Below are 20,622 nucleotides of genomic sequence, written 5' to 3'. Positions count from 1 at the left end.
CGGGCGCCCGCCCGCCCGCCGGCCGCGACCCAGCCCCAGCGCGGCCGCCGCCGCCCTCGGCACGCGCCCGCCGCGGCTCGTCCGCACCGCCCTGCCTCGGCGCGGGCCGCGGCCGGGGGAGCCGCCGCCGCCTGACCGCCCAGCCGGCCGGCGCGGAAGCCGGGAGCCCGGGCCAGGGCGCGCCGGCCGCCGCCGCGGGCGTTCGCTGCGCCCCGGCCCCAGCGGGCACGGTCTCCGCCGCCTCCGGCTCCGACCTCAGTCCTCACCATCCTCCGCTTGCTCCTCAAAAGCGTCCCCGGTCCCCACCCGCTCACGCCCCACCCGCGGGAAGGAGGCCTCAGGAATTCAGGGGAGTGGCTGTGGGGGCGCGTCGCGGCTCCCAGCTGGGCCAGCCCCTCTTCCAAGACATGGTCTGATCCCCATTGTAAAAGCTGCGCTCCGAAGAGGAGGACAGAGTGGTCGGTGTTCCCGGATTGGGGCTGCAGGGATCTCTTCGTACTGAAGCTCTTGCATTATTGTAGGGTGGGGCGGGGAGGGCCCTGGATTTTGGGGAGTGGGGGTGGGTGGGGAGAAGAACCCGGAGGGGGAAAGGACTCAGTGAGGGAGTCGGTGAGAGACTATGGGGAAGGACCAGGAGCTGCTGGAAGCTGCTCGCACTGGCAATGTGGCTCTGGTGGAGAAACTCCTGTCTGGCAGGAAAGGAGGGATCCTGGGCGGTGGATCCGGACCCCTGCCCCTGTCTAATCTGCTAAGGTAAGGATGGGCAGCAGCTCCGAGATTGCATACCTCCTTGTGCATTGTGATGGATACGTCCTCCTCCTCCTGGTTATTGCACCTGCTGGCTGCCAGCGTTTCATTCTTAAATTAGGCAGGCAAACAGTGTGTATGGAGGGGAGGCTCGAGCCTCCCAGTCAGAATGATGCCTTAGATTCTTTGAGTAATTTTAAAATAGCCTTCCATCAATGCGTCAGTAGCTACTTTTCTCTGAGCTGTGGTGCAGAACTTGGACATGTACTCTTGTTGCTGGAAGAAAATCGGCGTTCCACCTGCTTCCCATCAATGTTTGTTATAACCCAGCTTTTTTTTTTTTTCGGTCTATTTAAATGAAATTGACAGAGAAGCTATTGCGTGCATGCGATTATCCTGCAAAAGCTACAGTCTTTGGTTGCTGATACCTTCTCTTGCAGAAGGCATTTGCTCTGCTGTGCATTCTGATCCCACAAAATGAAGAAAGTGAACCTCCTGATGAGATGGCATCAGTACAGAGTGTGCATAAAACTTGATGAGGCAGGTTTGGCAGCCCCCAGGAGTACTTTCCGTCACCTGGGCATAGCTGAGTGAAAACTTGGTTATTTTATATCTCAGGATGAAGGATGCTCGGTCGGGATTGAGATAGTGTATTTGGAATATGATAGAGGCCTTTTAATGTGAAGATGTTGCAGGTGAGACTAATATTGCTTGGAGAATCTAAGGTGACATTTTTTAAAATGTCAAGGTCTTTATTCAGCAGCTAGTACCTTAGAAATAGCACGGTTGATTTGTATATTTTAAAAAACTGTTAAAAGTTGAAGTGATGGACAAATGAAATCAGCTAGGAGGGAGGAAGTCAAGAATATTTACTAGATAAAATTCAAAGATAGCTCTTTAGTTTTTAAAATCTTGGCTTTTCAATTTATCTTAGATATTTTGAGAGGCATTATACATATCTTCGCCCTAAAACATCTCTTAGGCAACCTAGCTGTACTTGTAAAAAATTTTTAAAGCCCAAGTGATTTTCTTGTTTTGAAGGACTCTGTGTGTGTGTGTGTGTGTGTGTGTGTGTGTGTGTACATGCACTACTCTTAACAAGTGTTTAATACAAACTTTTGGATGATATTGTGTTATTTACTCACTTCTCATATGTCGTTGTGGTCAGACAATGCAATTAATTATTGTCTTGGCTATTAGAGTACATGAAAACATTTGTATTACAGTGAAATAAATTTAGTTGGAAAATAGTGTTGGGATCCAAAAAAGCTCCATGTGTGATCTATATTTGTTGACAGTGACATTCTATTGAAATGGTAGTTTACTTCAGAACAATGAATATTTATGGGACATTTTTTTCACCAGATCTTAGAAGTGATGACTCCTTTTAAAAATAATTTTCACTTTCACACACAAGTAGACAATGTGAACATACTTCAGATTGTAGCTCTAGTAATTGCCCTTAGTCACTGGTAATTTATACAGAAGCAGTATACCTGGTTACAGTTTTAAGTTGCAGATAAAATAAGTATGTTTGCCAGAAGATTGTGTTAGTTATAAAAATCTTGGCTAGAAACCTATATGCTGAAAGAGGTTTCTAAAAATAATCAATTCCTTTGGAATAAGACTAAAGAATTCTTTGAAAACAGGGAGAACTTCAGTTAATTTCATTGAGATAAATGGTATTTTAAAAAGCCCACTTTTGTGATAGAATTTAAAGGGAAATATCTTGTAAATACTTTCTCAGTTGTACCGTTTTAAAAAAAGAATAGATGTCATATTTTAGGAATAAAGTACCAAATACCTAATGTTGGTAGACATTAAGTAAAATATCAAAATCGTGACCCACAATGTACTTTTTGAATGAGAGGTTTTTATCTTTTGCTGGTTTTGTAAGAGATAGCAGTAGTACAATGAACATAGGAAACAGTGAAACTAAAAGACATGTTCATAGAGTAGTTTGAACCAAGTTGTAAATTCAAAACCAAAACCAATAAGCTTTAGACTTGGATTTGTCTAACTCATACTGAATAAACAACTAAAACAGCGTCTTTGAAGAAAATGAAAGTCAAAATTGTATTCTTTGGATGATTTTTTGCATAGAATGAAATTCCTAAGAGAAAGCACATTTTATTTAGTTGCTTTATATCGTAAATGATTGTCATTTATTTACAGAATAATGTAAAATGTGGCTCCTCCCCCTTCAAACATGACACTTTGAAATTTTAAAATGTTTTGAAATGAATCGTAGAATAGGTTTGCCTCCCTCCCCCACTTATTACTTGTGTTGTATAATAGTGGTGTTAGATCTGTGCTTAATGCTTACATGTGTCATCTCATTCAATTTGTATATCACCTCAAGTGGTGGATCCTCATTTCGGAGATGAAGGACTAAAGAGATGGGAAGATTAAGAACTTACCCAGGGTCACATCATTAGTAATAACAAAAATCTGAAGTTTTGTGAGTCAAATTTGCTTTACCATATCTTAGGTCTTAGTCATTGGATCTGTTTTATTCACAAAATTTCGAACTATATGGTTGAGATAGCCTAATCTGAACATTTTTTTTTGCTATGAATAATTTCATTTAAATTTTTTTATATTTTTCTAATTAAAAAAAAAATTCATGACTGCCCTTCGAGGGTTCACTCGTTAAGAACTTTTGCGAAGATACTTTTGATTACATGTTACCTACTAAATGAGTGGCAAATCATATATGCTTGGGTGATGCTGCAGAGAAAGTAAGAATGACTTCGAATAAATGTAAAAATCTCCCTCAGCCTCACTGTCTTCTATAAAATGAGGATAGTAATAGTATCCATCATACAGGGTTGTTGTAAGTATTAAGTGAAGTGCAAAGCAGAGAGCACCAAGCACACTGGCATTCATCATCCGTGGTGGTATTTCTTATGCAGCTCCAAAGCACTGGACTCAATCTCTTGAGACTTTAATGACTATGGATTTGCTTCATATTGGACTGGGAGTTAATTTCTTTAGTAAGTTTTTCATTAAAATCACAAAATCTTCAAAGAGAATGGGGCCTCTTAATTCCAGCTTCTCATGTAGAGGAATTACCTCTAACATCCTTTACCGGTTAGTTTTTCCAGCCCTGTTAAGCTCTCCAATGACTAGGTCCATACTATTTTTTGACAACTCTAATTATTAAAAAAATTCTATTATTGAGTTGAAATTCACCTCTGTTTAATTTCCAGCAGTTGGTACCAGTTTGGCTGTATGGGTCCCTATAAAGTAGTCTTAATTCATCTGTCAGGACAATTCTTCAGATGTGTGCATTTAGCCATGTTGTTTTCTTATAAATCTTCTATAATTTTTTTATGGATGTACCATCATTTCATTCAACCTTTTGTCATGTGGCAATAGAGCATTAGGTGAATTGTTATTTTCATACTTTTCACTACTCACTTTTTCCTTCTTTGCATATTCAAAAATTTTACAATGACTCTCTTAAAGTGTGGTGAGCAGAAATGAACAAAATGCACTAGATGTAATTCAACCAGTGTAGAATACACTGAGATTTGACATAGTATTGAATTAAAAAACAAAAACAGGTTACAAAATAGCATTTGTAGTGTGATTCTATTTTTTTTTATTTTAAGAAAAAATAAGTATATGAACATTTATAATCTCCATTAAGCAGTCTGGAATGCTTAAACACCAAATGTCAATGATTTTCATCTTCGAGTGGTGGAGTTGTGGGTGATTTTTTTTTTTTTTTTGCTTACATTTTTCAGTATTCTACAGTGAATATGTATTGTGTAATGAAAACAAAATAACAACTATTTAAAACATGATACAATGAAATTATTACCTTATTATGGATCTAAGACCTTTCTTAATACAGGTCAAGATTTTCTGAGCTATGTCATGAATGGCATTGGCTCACATTGAGCACATACTTAATTAAAAGTTCCAGATATTGTTTTTTCAATGTCTTGCAAAGCCATGGTTTCCCTGTCTGGTACTTGTAAAATGTTGATTGAACTTAAATCATTCCTATTACATTTCATCTTATTTGATTTACCCTAGTTTTTAATATATCTGGATCTTTGTGAATCTTGAGTCTGTCTTCGAGAATATTCATTCCTCTCCTTAGCATCATCTGTAAGTTTAATAAGCATGTTTTCTATAGCTGGATTTCAGCACACCATGATACATCTCTTAAGGAACCTTTCTTCAGCTTAGTATAAATTTAAAAGTAGCAATCTTTATGCATGCATTTCTACCAACACTGAAGCCACTTGATAGAACTGTCAGCTACTTTTCAATATACCTGTTAGAATATTATGAGGTATTTTATCCACTGCCTTTCTAAATTCATGCTATATTCTGTCATGACATCTTATGATCTACCTTTTTAGTAGTAAATCTATACATTCTACCCAAATCAGTCTACTTTATTAGAGCTTGTTTCTGGTAGTGACCCACCGATGGTGCCTAGTATTGATGCAAACTCCTTCTACCTCCTTGCATCTAATTCTTCTGGGTCTGGATACTGAAGCTAATTTAAGGCAGCTAAGCGTCTCTTAGGATCTCTGTCTGTTTGGAGCTTCAATAATCTCCTAACATTATTCGTTTATCCTTTCTGATTTGAAAATCATTCTCACTAGGGAAGATAGAAGCCAAATAGAAGTTGGGAAGAATCAGGTTCTTGGCATTGTTCAATGTCATAGGACATTCTCTTGTGGTCTAAAACCATCCACAGTTTTACTGTTTCTCTGTCAGAGCTCAAGGTTACATTAGCTGCGGTAGCTGAAACTTAGCTGAAAGGGACATTAGCATTTTTCCAGGACAAGTATGTATTTCTCTTTTGTGTTTGTTTTCAGTTATACCCCTCACTACCCCCTTTCATTCTTGAAGGAATCTGAGCTCATCAGAACTCATCAGAATACTCAAATGGAGTTGCCTCCCTCTTTTTCCTTCCTCCAGATCCTATGTGAAATTTCATTTCATTTAACATATCTTTCATGAGACCACAGCGAAACCTTTTAAAGTCTCTTTGGTACAATTGCCTGTTAATCCAAACAAAAATAATTCCCATTTAAACTGTACATTGAATTATTTCTTTTTTTAGTGAGTCTAGATTAAGAATGATCTATATTTTAAAGTAATTAAAGTTTGTTAATGCCTCAAATGTACTTGATTTTCTTAGTACCTCAAAGAGTCAAGTACTGTATAAAGTACATCTAGTAAATTCTTATTGAAAATAAGGAATCCAGTTCTCAAGACCCCCATGTGAAAAAGCAGAGTGGTAAGTGGAGGAGAAATAACCTTCTGGTCACCAAAGGCATATAAACCAGATAGTTTATACATTTTTTTCAGATTCAGAATTCGGTTCGTGAAGTGTTTTGGTGATGAGTACAAGCAGATAGGAGGCAACTTGGAAGCATTATGATTTTCATAACTGGGCAATTGTGGTTATTTGGACTCTGGTATAAGATACTTCCAGGGAAACAGCATCGGTTAAGTGAAATAAATTACAAACAGAGCAGTTAAACTGCATGAAAATGTTGTATCTATAAAAATAGTCAACTTGCAAGTGGGTTATCTATTTTAGATAGTAACGATGTTTGAAGCAGTGATTGCACCATTATGTGCAGAGCGCTGTGTCTGCCGGAGTGAACGGTGCCAGCTGCACGGTGGGGCGTGAGGAGGGAGGAGAGGGACTTTGGGTACTGACCTCTTTCTCTACTAAGCAGGGTTTTCAGCTCCCTCTTCAAAATGGTGAGGCTGATGTGTATGTAGCAGGGAATTAGGACAGCCAGCCGGTGACTCTTATGCATCTTGCCTGTCCTTAAATCGCCTGCTAATACCTTGTGTGTCTCAGTAGTTTCTTACAGTTGATGGAAGGGTGGAGGAGGTCTTCAATGGCGTGAACACAGAAGCTGACAATATTCCGTAGTGCATTTACTCACTTCAGCAATTTAACTTCTCAGGTGACTGTAATCACAATTTGATTAGTTCAGTTGTATACTGAAATAGTTAACTTAATTATGCATTTGAGATAATTTTGGAGAATTTTTTCAAGGTGCCTATTATAGAGCATTTGTCCTAAGTATTTAACTGGAAATGGAAGCTGACTATAATTCAGATCACGAATTAGAAGACTAATTTCAACCTACATAACCCGAAGGTATTTAACATTTAATGCATTTTAGTGTACCTTTGGTTTCCATTTGAACATCTTGTAGCATAGTTTTAAAATACAATGAGTTTTGATTATTCGTCATATGTTGATATGAAAGGATATTTTATATTTGAAAAGTCAGTAATTTACGCAGAAACTCATCTGTATTCCAGTTCTTTCTTATGTATGCGATGACATGGTCACGTAAACTATATGGCAAGCAGAGAGGCACAATGCTGCTTGAAAACTCAGTGACTTTTCTTGTGTAACAGATCTAGGAACTCATCTTAGGGTCCAGTTTTCTTCTCTTGCATCAGAAGGGCAGCAAGAGATTTCATTTTTGTTAAACCTGGGTGAGGATTGTAATTGTGTGATTTATTTAACGGGGATGTCCTCACGACTGTCAGTAAAATGGATCTTTGAAACAATTGTGCTGTAGAGTTATTTGGGTTCTATTGTGTTGTGGGAGCAGCTTTATTTAAAGTGGTTAATTACTTCTAGTTGCCTGAGCTGAAACAGTTGGAGTACACTTGTCACCATTCTTTGATCAAATTGTATCAAATCTTGAGTGATGGATTTGGGCATAAACCGGACAACCTCAGTTCTTGCTGCCTGCTGGATGTTTCTTTCCTCCAAACTATATTGTCTCTAACTCTGCCCTAAGGCAGCTTCTTTGCCATTCTAATTACCACAAGTTCACCTTGGCTCTAGTTTTTGTGCCAAATGTCCCTTGCCTCGGGGGAAGATTTTGTGTGAAAAGAGCTGGAATGGGCTGTGTAGTGAGAAGTAGATTAAGAAAAAGGAATATTGACCTTCAAAGTTGAGTTTACAGGGTTTACTGTTATCATATGTGTTAATTTCTTCTCTAATCTCACGGACTCGGAGTCCTCATTCTTTCCCTAACTTTTTATACCACCACTTGTGGGAACAGATAATACATACTATGTGTGTGTGTGGTTGATTGGTAAATGCATTTAGGAAGAGGGTGCTCTTTTAGTATTTTCATTTTAAGAGGAAACACAACTTTAAGCCAAACAGTAAAGCTTTGGAGCTCTTGTAGTAGAGTTGATGGAGTGGATTTTGCCAGATTTGCTAGATGGGGTTGGATAAAAGTGGTCATTTATCTTTCTTCCTTATAAAGCTGGTGCTGTAGAAGAGCAAAGAGATTTGACTGGACACTTGAGATATGTAGTGACATAGGGCTGGTTCTGGAACAGCCTTTTCTTTTTGCTACGTTTTTAGTCTCTAAAACTTTTTATTGGATACCTGTTATATACCCATTTTAGATTATCAGCATGTGCCATGTTGTTTGCCTGTTTCCAGAGGTTATTCTTTTGAGGTACATATTTATTGTATGATTACAGGTGACCAAGATATGCAATACAAATGTATAAGAGATTTAATATCTAATGTGGTTTGAGATTAAAATTCTTTAAAATGCATTTTCTTTTCTTTCTTTCTTTTCTTTTTTTTTTTTTTAAAAGTTCATGTTGCAAGTTGACATAAGGATCTGCATTTTCTGTAAACCTTTGTTTTACTGCACAGGGTAGGCATTTGAGATTCAAACCCCTTGGTATCAATTAGCATTCTTCTACATTAAAGTTTTCTTTCTTCCTTTATTATTATTATTATTTTTTTGCCTTACTATTTAGCTACTTCAAGTCTTTGTTTGATACCTCTGGTTACTAATCTGCATTTGAAATGTTTTATGTATCATATAAATATGACAAATATAGTATCTTGTGTTTTGAATATACTAAAGAAAACTGATATATTTACTTACAGAATTATTCCTGTTTTGCATAGCTATTTTACTGTTAACGTGGAGACCTGGGAGTGAGTGGGAGTATGTTTGGGGGGAGCAGCAGGAATTATGCAGACCGTTCTGTGGCATGGTAAACTCCAGCAGTGGGGTATAGCCCAGGACAGAGTTGCTTCTGTTTGGCTAGTGACTAGAGTGGTGTGTCACTCTGAAGGTTGATAGAAACTTTGAAGACATATCAGAAGAGGTGAAGAATTACGAACAATGGCAAAACTATTTCCTACAAGGGTTTTCACTGGTATAAATGCTGTGTATTAGGGTGTTTCTAGACCAAAACTTACTAATAAATGAACCAACTACTGTCTAACTAGCCAAAGTCAATCAGGATTTTTTGGGCAACTGACATCTAAGAACATTGATAACAAAGAATGATCACTTGGATGTGGTTCCATAGTGTAACAGTTAGCATGTCTGCTTTACATGCAGAAGGTCCGGAGTTCACACCCCAGTGGAGCCACAGTCCATGGTCTATGGCCATGCCACCCTGAACAAGCCCAATGTCTGATCTTGGAAGCTAAGCAGGGTTGGACCTGGTTAGTACTTGGATGGGAGGCCACCTAGGAAGACCAGGTGCTGTAGGCATATATAATAATAAATAATTAAAAAAAAAAAAAAAGAATGGTCACTCATTATTTTACCATGTATTTTTTGAATACCTTGTGGATTCTAAAATTGAATGAGATCATTTCCATCTACCCCTCCTCCCCCCCTCACCAGGTGCTTGTAGAATAATGGGACAGGTGTGTCAACAAAGAGTTAAAATACAGTGTGACATGTACTATAGGGGAAGTACCAAACAATGCTACAGGAAGAGGAAGAGCAAGAAGAGCGACCTTAATTCCGTCTGGGAGGAGCAGTCAGGGGAACGTCAGAGAAGAGGTGGTTCTTAAATCTTCTTGGGTGAGTAGGAGTTTGCTAGGCTGACGGTTTGGGGGAAGGGGATTCCATCCTATCGTGGGTGGCAGAGCCTGACTAGGGTAAGGAAGACATTCACACAGGGTAGAGTATGGCCGTGCAGAGGAGGATTGGTTACATACAGCGGAATTTATTAAGTAAGTATATGGACAGAAGAAAGTTACAAATATAGGAAGAGAGAAACTAAAATGAATCCCTGCCATGGAGTTGTGCTGGAGTTAGACGAATCATTGTAGACTCACAGTTTTCCATAAATATAGATAGGTATAGATGTAACTTTGTGTATTTCTGTGTGTGAACATATTGTTTTCACTAAGGAGCATACCTAGTACCCAAATCTTAGCTGCTGATTACCGTTTTCCAATAAAAGGAACCATGGCTTCTTAGAGAAATGGCTGATCAAGGACTAAAACAGAGAAAGATGAGTCCTGGAACATTTTCTGATGCCAAAAGCAAGAAAATAGTCAGAGAATGACTCAAAGAAGCCAGCCTGAAAGGGCTTGTACTGTCTAAGTCTAGAACAATTTAAGCATCAAAATTAATAATGAAGAATGAGATATTCAAACAGTTTAAATATACCTCTCCACAAACTAGTTATTACAAAGGGAAAAAGAGTAATTGTACATGAAGCTTGACAGACACTATCATAAGCAAGTGATTAAAGTGAACATTCTGAGCAGTAGGACGATTCTCCTTCACAGACTCCCTCTTGCCCTTTTTCAGGCTGTGACTCCTTATCCTACACAGGGCTACTCTTTGTATCCTGTTAGAGGTCCCACTCCTTGAACTGGGTCACCCTTGCATGTAGATGCCCTCTTTACACTGTTTGGACTCTGATACTCCATGTCTGGGTGGTCACTTCTGCCACTGCCACATGGGGACCCTCATCACCCCTCACATCATACACCCCTCCAGGGGATGCCCTCTCTAACTTTCTTAAGCTCTGACACGCCACACTCAGCTGCCCCTAATATGGACATTCTCCTCCCCTGCCTTGGGCTCTGTCACTTCACCGTAGGCTACTGTGGCTTCCCTCTTTCTTCTAGAGTGGACGCCTACCTTTCTCTGCCATACTTAATGGCTTTAGAGACCAAATTTTTCAGGCAGAGAAGGGAAACAAGGAGGAAAGAAAAGAAGGAAAAAGAGTGGAAGAGGAAGAGAAAGATGAGAGTAACACAATGCTCTTATTTTTATTTGATGATGATGATGATGATTGATGATGATGATGATGGTGCTACTACTCTTCTTGTTGGAAGAAAATCATACTATGGGCAATTAAGAATTCTAGGTAACATAGAGATTATGACCAGACCTTGAGTACCATGGGGCAGTTCTCTTGGACACTATTTCTCCCTGCATTTTGGAGGAGAGGTGATAATTTGATAGGCTGGTCAGCACTTTGCATTTTTTCATGAGATATTTCTTTCATTATGTTGTTGTATATATAGTAGGCCTCCAGATTGACTGAGAGACAGAAAATCTTTATATTTTTGCTCTGTTTTGCTGGAAGTCTTTATCATAATTGTCAGTGAGTTGCCTTCTTGAGAATTTCAGTAAGATGATGATGATGCAAAAAAAAGAGTTATAAAAGCACTGAGATAGTAAGCGTCATTCACTGAGGAAGCTGAGTTTGCGGAATTTGATAGAGATAAGGATTTCAGCAAGTGGGTTTTTCTTGTTATATGATAGTCCCGTTATGATTTTTAAAATGTCACAAAAACACTGTCAGGAAATTGACCAGGTATATTTGAAAGTATGGCAAATCTTCACAGGTCTTATAAATATCATTATTGGGTCAAATGAACCAGGACAGTAAGTTATTCATACTGGTGATTTCTCAGACTTTATTATTAGGAATTCATAATTTCTAGAAACAAATTTAAGCAAAGAAACTTCCAAGATGCTCTTTGGTAAACATTTGATGTAGCTAAAGGACACTCTCCTTATTCGCAATAATTGGGAAACGATAGTTTGGGAGTGTTGCAAAAATAATTCATTGCCATTATATTCTGTACTTTAAAAGACCATTCAGCTTTTCACGCCAAATTTAAGAACAGATAAGCAACAGGCAGTATTATCAGTTGCTGCTGTCCTTTTCTAGCTCTGAGAAAATAAGCTCAATGGAAAGATGATAAAATTTTTGGTTTTCCTACCTAAGAAGGGAATGAAACAGACCTGGGTTTAAACAACGTGCTTAATGTACAAGATAGCATTGAGGGATCTAAAGAGATCCTGATCCCCACCCTTTTCTTAACCTTTTAAACTTTTCTTATCATCAACAGCACCTCTAATAACCTATGACCTTTCCATAGTATTTCTTTTTGCATCTTGACATTCTGTTTTCATGGACTCTTTGGGCTTCCATAGAAATGGTCCTTAAACTTCGCGGTGTGGTGTTTGTTAGCAGAATGAGGGCCCACACAGAGTATTTATCCAATCCGTTTCCTGTTCACTTCAAAATCCTTTCAAAACTGTTGAATCTGAGATTGGCAGATACTATTTTCTGAGAGTATAATCCATATGGTATTTCTCTGATGGTAAGGAGTTGAGGAAAAGATGTACAAGATCTGTGTCTAATTTGATGTTCTTGGGAAATTTTGCTTGCTTACTCTTCACAGGGAAATGGGGTTTTATAGGACTATAGAAATCTCATAGAATCCAGGAAAACTTGAACTGCCAGGAGTTGGAGAGACTCAGAATTAAGGCAGCAAGGATCAGGGAGACACGATCACACAGTATATTTTAGGGGCCGCTGGGTCGCTTGGGTAGGTCATAGTTGGGTAGGAAAAGAGGATGACATCTCAGAAAAAATATGTGCAAAAAAATATTTATTACCTTGACTATTTTGTGAACTCCCTGAGAAAATAGACCCAAACCGGAAGTCTCTTTCTTCACCTTACCTTTCCCATTTGCTCTTTGTTATGTTTACCTCACAGAACAAAAATACCATATGATTCAGTCGGACACCTTATCCAAGGTGACCGTGTTAGTAGCAATGTTGTGACCGTTGGGGAGTTTCCAATAATAAAATCACTCAACATGAGCACCTGCCCTTCCCTTCCCCCTGGTTATTGACTGTAAACATCATCCAGGCTCCTACCATTCCGTTTTTCTTTTTTTAATTATGTATTTATTTTAAATCAGTGAGAAGCCCCTTTAGAAAGCCCTTGGTGGGTGACCCTTCGCTGACTATGGGCCATGATCTGAGAACATTGATCTAGAGCTACAAATGTATACAGATTCAGATGAAGTCCAAGTTTTACATGTTTCTTCTCTAGTTAACATTTCTATGTTCCCTCCTCCTTTTCTCTTTGATTTCCATCCAATAGTTTAGCTGTTTTCCCTGAGCAACTCAGCTGTGTCAGCTTTCGCTGGTAAACTCTGTGGCCGGGAAACTAGAAAATGCTCTTTGACAAAAGAGGAAAAGGAAGGTTAGAAAACAATAAAAGAGAAAGTTAAGAGAAAGAGATGTGGTTTCACAATGGTTTTCTCAAGGTAATTTATGTGCCTATTTCCGGTAAATATCTTGGAGGCCAGATATTTGTCTTGAAAGTGTGTAAGGGAATCTTACCCTGGATAGATGGTCATAGCCCAGAAGAAAAGGATAACGTTCATCCCCAGGCATTTAAGGGGCTCTCTGCCAAGGCTTTAAGAATTCGTAACATGGATGGACTTACGCTCTTAATCTATGTCTTAGGTTATTCCCAAATATCCATAAATGTGAATCTTAAAAGAATTCTCTACATTCCACATGTATACTTCACACATTTTGCTAATATTTCAAGAGTCTCCTGTTCTTTTTGCAAATAAAGTGCTCATTTTGGCTGTTTTCCAGACATGACAGTTGGTGGACATGCTTCAGTAGAGAAAAGGAAATTTTCCCTGCTTATCTACTCTCTCCCGTCTGCCCAAGATAGTGTGTCTGTCAATTGTGACCTGATTTTGAAATAATTTATTAAATAGAGGGATGCATGATGTTATTTAAAATTCTGGTATGACATTGACTTTTAGTCCTTTATAATAAGCTCTTGACTACATTCCCTGGGTGAGGTTTATTGCTCCTGGGATTTTAAAAATTTCTTAACTCCTTCTGTGACTTTGGATTCTGTTCAGTGTCAAGTAGGAGTAATGTTTACTCAGGAAATTAAACATGCTGTTTATTCAGAAGATGAAGCGTGCTGTATTTTTTTTTTTTTTGCCATGAAAACAATATCTTAGAAATAGATTATTTGTTAGTAGACTGCTTAAGAAAACTGATAAACAAATAAATATAAAATACTTAGCTTTGGTAAGAGTTTGCCTTTATGAAACATGTTGACATCCTTTATATGTTAAAATTTAATATATGTGCAATAGACAGTAATTTAACATTTTTAATTTGTAATCTTTTCAGACACAGTTGGGAGAGAAATCCTAATGGATTACATTTCTTTTAAAAAGTATGTTCCTGGGTTTTCAAAAATTATTACTCTTAATAGCTATCCTAAATATATATCTCTAATTTAATGTTCTCTCCTATACTCTAGACATGTTATTCCCAATGGCCTGTTGAATGTTTTCCCCTCAAATGAGATATTAGACTCGAAACGTTCATTATTTTTACCCACAGTTCAGCTCTGTCTCTTTTATGACCCCTTTGTGTTAGTGGAACCACAGTGTCCTATTCATCTAAGCTAGAAACCTGAGGGCATCCTTGAGTCTTCCTTTGTACTTACATCTATTCACCTTCACCACTTCCAATATCAGCCCTCATTCCTTCCTCTGATATTAAGGAATTGTTCTAAACAAGTTACTTTCTGGCTTAGAAATTAGTGCCTCTGTAGTGCCAAGAGAATTAAGTCCAAACTTGTCCGAGTATCATTTGAGGCCTTTTGTGATTGGCTCCTTCTTACCTGCCTCATTTTCCACCAGTCCTCTGCAACAGCTTCCTCCAACCTGTGCCAGAAGAACTTGACGTTGTCAGCAGGCATCATAGATTTTCTACTGTTGCTCCCCCTGGAATACCCATCTTTCCCTTGTGTGCTCAGTGAAGCCCCGTTCATCCTTCTAGTCTCATTCCAGCATAATTATCTCTTCTGGGAAGCTTTGCCTGATCCCTATCTTTTGTGCATCCCTGCACCTTGTACACACCTCTCTTTTTAGCACTTATAACACCGCACTGTAATTATTTGTATGTTTGCCTTCCCACCAGACCCTGAACTCCTTAAGGCCTGAAACACTTGCTTAGTTATCTTTTAAAGTGTTGTACAAACGTTATTATTTTATGCCTAGAACATATGAGGTATTCAGAAAATTATTTGTTGAGTAGCTAAATGAGTAACTGTGGAACAGGGCATACTAATCGTACGTAGTTTGGACTATGTATATCTTTTTGGACTATTTGAGAGCAATTGTTGACTGAGAACAGAGGTTTGGTTAGCAACCTCAGTGCTGAGAAATAGTAAATCATTTTTTAGAGCACCTATTATGTGCTAGGCACTATCTTCCTTGCCATACATGTATTAGTTTACAGGCATTGAGACTCAGAGAAAATTTAGTAACTGGACCAGGTTAGTGACTTGACTAACAGAGATTTGGGATTCATGACACGTGAGTCAAAAGCCAGTGTTCTTCCTCAGTGCTGGAAAATTATCAGAAATGGCAGGGGGAAGCACTTTAAAACATAGGTAAGCAATGTTTTCAGAGTAAAGGCCAGTTTAGAACCATACCTTCTACTTTGGATTCCAGAGATGTCTGGGGATGTTTTGGGAGAGGCAGTGGTAAGTTCATGCTCCTAATAACTTTGATTAAATAAAAGAATGATTGAAGAGTTGCTAAAGTGGAGGGAGCTAAAGAAAATTAGGCAAACAAAGGGAAAAGATTTGTTAGGATAATTTTGTTCAGTCAATATATATTAGATGAAAAGGAATGCTAGGGTTCATTGAGCACCCTAGAATATGTTAGTCTTATTGATTTATTATCTCCTTATCTCCTTATCAATTCTCACAGCAAACCTATGAGTTAAGTATTATATTCCATATTTTCATGTGGTTAAAGTTCTGTATACACTTTTATCTTAAAATAGGTTAGACATTTTCAAGGTCGTGTGGACAGAACCCAGTGGAGCTTGGGTTCAAAACCACATCTGGATGACTCCATCTCATGAAGAATGGAGATAATCTCAGTTGCAGTGACAGATATCTCAGTGTAAATGCAGTATAAATAAATTGTCATGACGAGTTAACAAGGCGTTATATAGAGACAGAATCAGTCCAACCAGGTGGATCCTTTGTTATGGCTCAATTGGTAACTGGTATTTTTATACTTTTAGAAGGAGAAGGAATGTAATATAGTTATAATCTTTTTTTTTCTTGAAAACCTCGCCTGTTGCTCTAAAATTGAGAGAATGTGCTAATTTAAACTGTTTGACATTTAAACTGTTCGACAACTGATAAGATACAAACACTGACCAATGAGATGGATGCTGGCTGTAAACATACAGAGAAGCTGTATGGTACCTTCTAGCCCAGTATCAGTTTGGTCTTTGCACAGACTAGTGGGGCTAAATCAGTTTTAGAAGCTCCATTATCTGTACAGCTGAGAAGCAAAGATTTTTTTTTTTTTTTTAGCATGGATTGTGTTATGGAATTATTATGCTACTAGATCAATTTGTTATATATGCTAAGCCAATTAGCATTTATAGTGAGAATGACATTTAAGGAAAATGAAAGATGTTGTAGAATAATGAAACTCATTTACATGATGCACCACCTTGCCGAAGACCCCAGAAAAGCTTTACTAGTTTGGTATTTGGTTTCTCATTTATCCATCTGCTTGTTCATTTGCTCATTTATTCATTCTGTATACTTTTATTTTGAGATTGTTATTTCTGTCAAGTCTGAGAAATGATTTTTCTCTTTTTTTTTCTTTTTAAGCTATAGAATAGGGATAGTCTGATTGTAATCGGTCTAACTATGAATTATTTACTTACACCTCTGACATACACTAAGTTTTAAGCTATTTAAGGGTAGTAGGGACCATGCCTTTTCTTTTTTTAAAATTCTTCCCACCTCCAATGCCGAACACAGTACTTCAATATTTTAGTAACTGAATGAAAGCACTCAGAATCCGGTCTAAACGTATGTTCTTTGCAATTCAAGCCTGCAGGTTATTGGTTCAGATATTCCTTCAGTGACCATGAAATGGCTGTAAGTGGCTGTTTTAGAGATAGGCTACAGCCTTTAAGGTGACTACAGAAAGAAGAGATTAAATGCCAGGACTTCAGAGTTAGACAGGAGAGAGCCTTTCTGATATGCAGTGTCGAACCATGTTGTCACCCTGGGATGTAGGGAGCAATAGCTGATTAATGTTAGTGAGGTCGGGTCGACGACCAAACTGTGTAGAGATCCAGATCCAGAAAACATGGGATTAAAGTCTCTCAGTTTTCCATGGTGAGAAACAAGCCAGGGAGTCTTGGAACTGGATTGAGGCAACCGTGTCTCAGGTGGCAGATGTCAGGAAGGAGCTGAGGATCTGAGGACCAGAATATCAAAGAGCTCCTGGGAAAAAGGTGAAGTCCCAATAATCAAGTCGTACAAAGGGCCTGGTACGTAGGTCAGGGAGCAGAAGAGGAAGTGATCTTGAGTCTAAGGCAGGTTTTACTTGATTGTCGAGGTATTTGTAGGTCTTAGAATAAGAGTGAAGTAGCTTTTGAACCGGATTTCTCAGTGTTGGCACTATGGATGCTTTTGGCCAAATAATTCTTTATTGGGAGATGGGGAAAGGTTGTCCTTTACATTATAGGATTGCTGTATCCTTGGCTTATACTCACTTGATGCTTTGGAGGTGTATGAATCAAGTGGCTGCTGTTGACTAAAGAAAGAGTAAGGGGAACAGTGATTATAAGTAACTATAAATGTTATATCTTTTCATGTGAATTCCAAAAGGAACCAGGACCAAAAGTAACCTAATCAGGAACACAGGTTGGCAGGGATGAAAGAAAGAAGCTGCATTTGCAAATGAATGGAAATGTGAACTATTTTAGATTGTAATGGTAGAAAAAGTGTTGGGAGAAAGGAAATTAGAATTGATACAATTATCCATAGTTTGGGGTGAACTTTGAAGGTCAGTTATAAGGTTTAATTAGGCTGGAATTAGGGTTTGATTCGTGTGAGATTGTCCAAGAATAAATATTAAAAGAGCTCCTGAATTGAAGAGTTTATTTTTATTAGTTTTCAATTACCTGTTTTATTTTTAAAAGTAAAGCAGAAAAGGAAATCCTTTAATTAAATAAAAATTCAGATTTTGTTAATTCTTGGGTATTTTAACCTAATCACCTGATATTACCTATCTCACATCCTAGTATAATATAAAATAAAATTTGAAAAGCTTTGAGGAGGGTATGTAAACAAAAGAAAATATAAAAACAAGTCATATAAAGATGAATGGAAATCAGAAAGATATCAAACTTTTAACAGTAACTCTGGATTGTAGAAGACAGTGATGCAAAATTATGAGAGAAAATTATTTTTAGCTTAGATTTCTCTGTTCAGTCAAGCTATTGATTAGATATGAGAATAGAATAAGGAAAGCCTAAGAGATAGAAGGATTAAAACTTTTACGTCTTATGTGTTCTTTCATAGAAAGCTTCTGGAGGATGAGCTTGCATAAAACGAGGGACTCAAAGAGAAAGGCGTTGGATGCAGGAAACAAAGGTTTCAATACAGGAGAGCAGAGCTAAGAGGTTTCATGAAAACAGCTGTTCACTCGGCTTGCAACGAATTCAGATTAGAGAAAATGATGGAGGACTATGTGAGGGTTTTGGGAGGAACAAATAGAACAATGAAGTTTTTGGTATGTTTGAACATTTGGAAAAAATTGACAGCTGACAAGTTTGTCGGTCTTGAGGAAACATACTGATAGGTAATGGAAAACTAAGCAAATGAAATAGATGATTATTAACTTCAGAAAGACGTTTTTATAAGTATGGAAACATAGTCACATCACATTATCTGGCTCAGTAATGAAGAATATATAGTCATAATTATGCTGTAAACACTGACTACTGATTTAAATATTATATACTTATATTGGGAGAGAGAAGCATGTATGTGAGTTGGGAAGGGATTGAGGAGGGAGGCTGAAGAGAGCCAGATTCTCAGTTACCGAAATAGGAATTAAAATGATAATCTTGCAAATTGATCACTTAACTATTCACATAAGCTTCATATTTAGTCCAGACTAAATAAACTACTTAAAGAGTTGGAACAGTGACTTATAAGGCAAATTTGCAAACTTTGGCAAATATTGGCAAATTTTTCCTTTTAAGGGCTAGAAAATAAATATTTCAGGTTTTTTGGGACTGTATGGTTTTTATCGTTGTAGAGTGAAAACAATTCATGAATGACTGGGCCTGGCTAGGTTCCAGTCGAACTTTATTTACAAAAGCAGATGGAGTGCTGAATTTGGCCTGCAGGCCACGGTTTGCTAACCTCTAACAGGGCAAGTGGAGGTGGGACAGGGATAATTTTTCTTTCCTAATTGAAGCTCATGTTTTGGACTTCCTGGCCTTTATTCCCGCCTCAAATTAAGAGTAAATATGGAGTAATTTTCCATACTGCCCCTCATCTCAGTCCCCCCCCCCTTTTTTTAACTGCCGAGATTCTAGTTCGGACTCTTGTCTGGACTAGTGCACTAACCTCTGAACCCCAATATTCGGCCCCTAAAATGTGTGTCCACTTTCAGATTTATTTGTAAAGAATTTGTGCTATCGATTATCTGAACCGGATTTTTTGCTTCTTTCTTTATGCCGTTTCTTCTGGAATAGTTCTTCCTCCTGAACATCCAGCTTTTCAAAATTGTGTATACCTTTCCAAATTCTATCTGAAATAACTGCCTCTAAAGAAAATGTTCCTAGTTTCTTTCCACCAGCCTCCAAACTCCCATTCAACTAGCTAACCAGAGATAGTTCGTCCCTGTTTTGAGAGAGACTGAGTCTTGGGGGTCAGTCATTTCTGAATTTGAATCTATACCCCACTATATATGACCTGAAAAAAAATGTTTTTAACCTGTCTGAGCTTATCTGTGAATACTTCATATGGTTCTTATTGGGTAAACATGATTTAATATAGCGTTCTTCCCTTCCCTTCCCTTCCCTTCCAACACTTACTGTCACTGAACCTCACATTGTGCTCTTATCCACAATCCTTAGTCACCTGAGTTCAGATGTCTTCCTCATCTTAAATATCTTGAAGCAGTGCTCAGTAAGCATTGATTTGATTGAATTGAGTTAAGAAGGAAATTGATCCTTAGCTGAAGAATTCCGAATTCATGATAAAATTAGAGAACTTTTGTATTCTACAGTTTGTCTATTTTTATTAGTTCACTTGTTTTCTCCCACATTGCAAAGGAGGTGCAATGTTGGAGAGAATACAGTGACTCGACTTTTCCTTTGATGGGGAACTAAGCCATATGTTTGTATTGAGTCAGCTACTCCAGACCGAATTCTCAGTCAGATGGTCAGCAGCATTTAATTGAATTTCCAATATGTGCAAGGCTGCATTGGGTGCTGTCACTCTAGGGAAGTGTAACCATCTGGAAGAACTTTTTAAAAAGAACTCAGAATATGAGAATATGTCTTTTTGTATCTAAATTAAAATGATACTAATTTTGGCAAAGTAAATAGCTGGCATAATTGCTGTCTTTTGCCTCCCACCCTCTTTTATCATTTTTTCTTCCAATCTCTAAGAAAAGGCATTCTTTTTTTTTTTTTTTTGGCTATGGCTAGGATGGCATACTGTTTCCTTGATTCCTTTCCTTCCTAGTTATTGGTAATTTGTGTAAAACAAGATTCTGATGCTTTAAATCTTCTTCAAGGCCTTTTAGCTTTTGGATCCTTTTCTAACTTTAGATATATATATGTGTGATAGGGAGAATCCTAAGATGCCCCCCAAAGATCACCTGCTGTAATCTCTAGGACTGTGAATATGATGGATGTTACTCTCTCCATTATTTT

At 38.0% G+C, this 20,622-nt stretch overlaps 1 protein-coding gene and 1 pseudogene across 5 annotated transcripts in view; both read left to right on the top strand.

The window, feature by feature from the left end:
- The first annotated feature begins 204 nt into the window (after window positions 1-204).
- ANKS1B (ankyrin repeat and sterile alpha motif domain containing 1B) overlaps window positions 205-20,622 on the top strand; it is an 818,845-nt gene continuing 798,427 nt past the window's right edge. For 2 of the 5 annotated variants that reach the window (XM_036237317.1, XM_036237316.1), the window contains exon 1: window positions 206-753. In XM_036237317.1, the coding sequence (XP_036093210.1) occupies window positions 620-753 (134 nt within the window). In that variant the 5' untranslated portion in view covers window positions 206-619. Of the gene's footprint in view, window positions 754-9,592; window positions 9,615-20,622 lie in introns of those variants that run through there. The other 3 variants (XM_036237318.1, XM_036237315.1, XM_036237319.1) reach the window with 3 other exon arrangements.
- On the top strand, window positions 9,181-9,296 carry LOC118614804 (annotated as a pseudogene).

The sequence above is a fragment of the Rousettus aegyptiacus genome, unplaced genomic scaffold (assembly GCF_014176215.1).
Source record: "Rousettus aegyptiacus isolate mRouAeg1 unplaced genomic scaffold, mRouAeg1.p scaffold_m13_p_2, whole genome shotgun sequence".
Classification (NCBI taxonomy): domain Eukaryota; kingdom Metazoa; phylum Chordata; class Mammalia; order Chiroptera; family Pteropodidae; genus Rousettus; species Rousettus aegyptiacus.
This window is presented reverse-complemented; position numbering and strand designations above follow the sequence as displayed.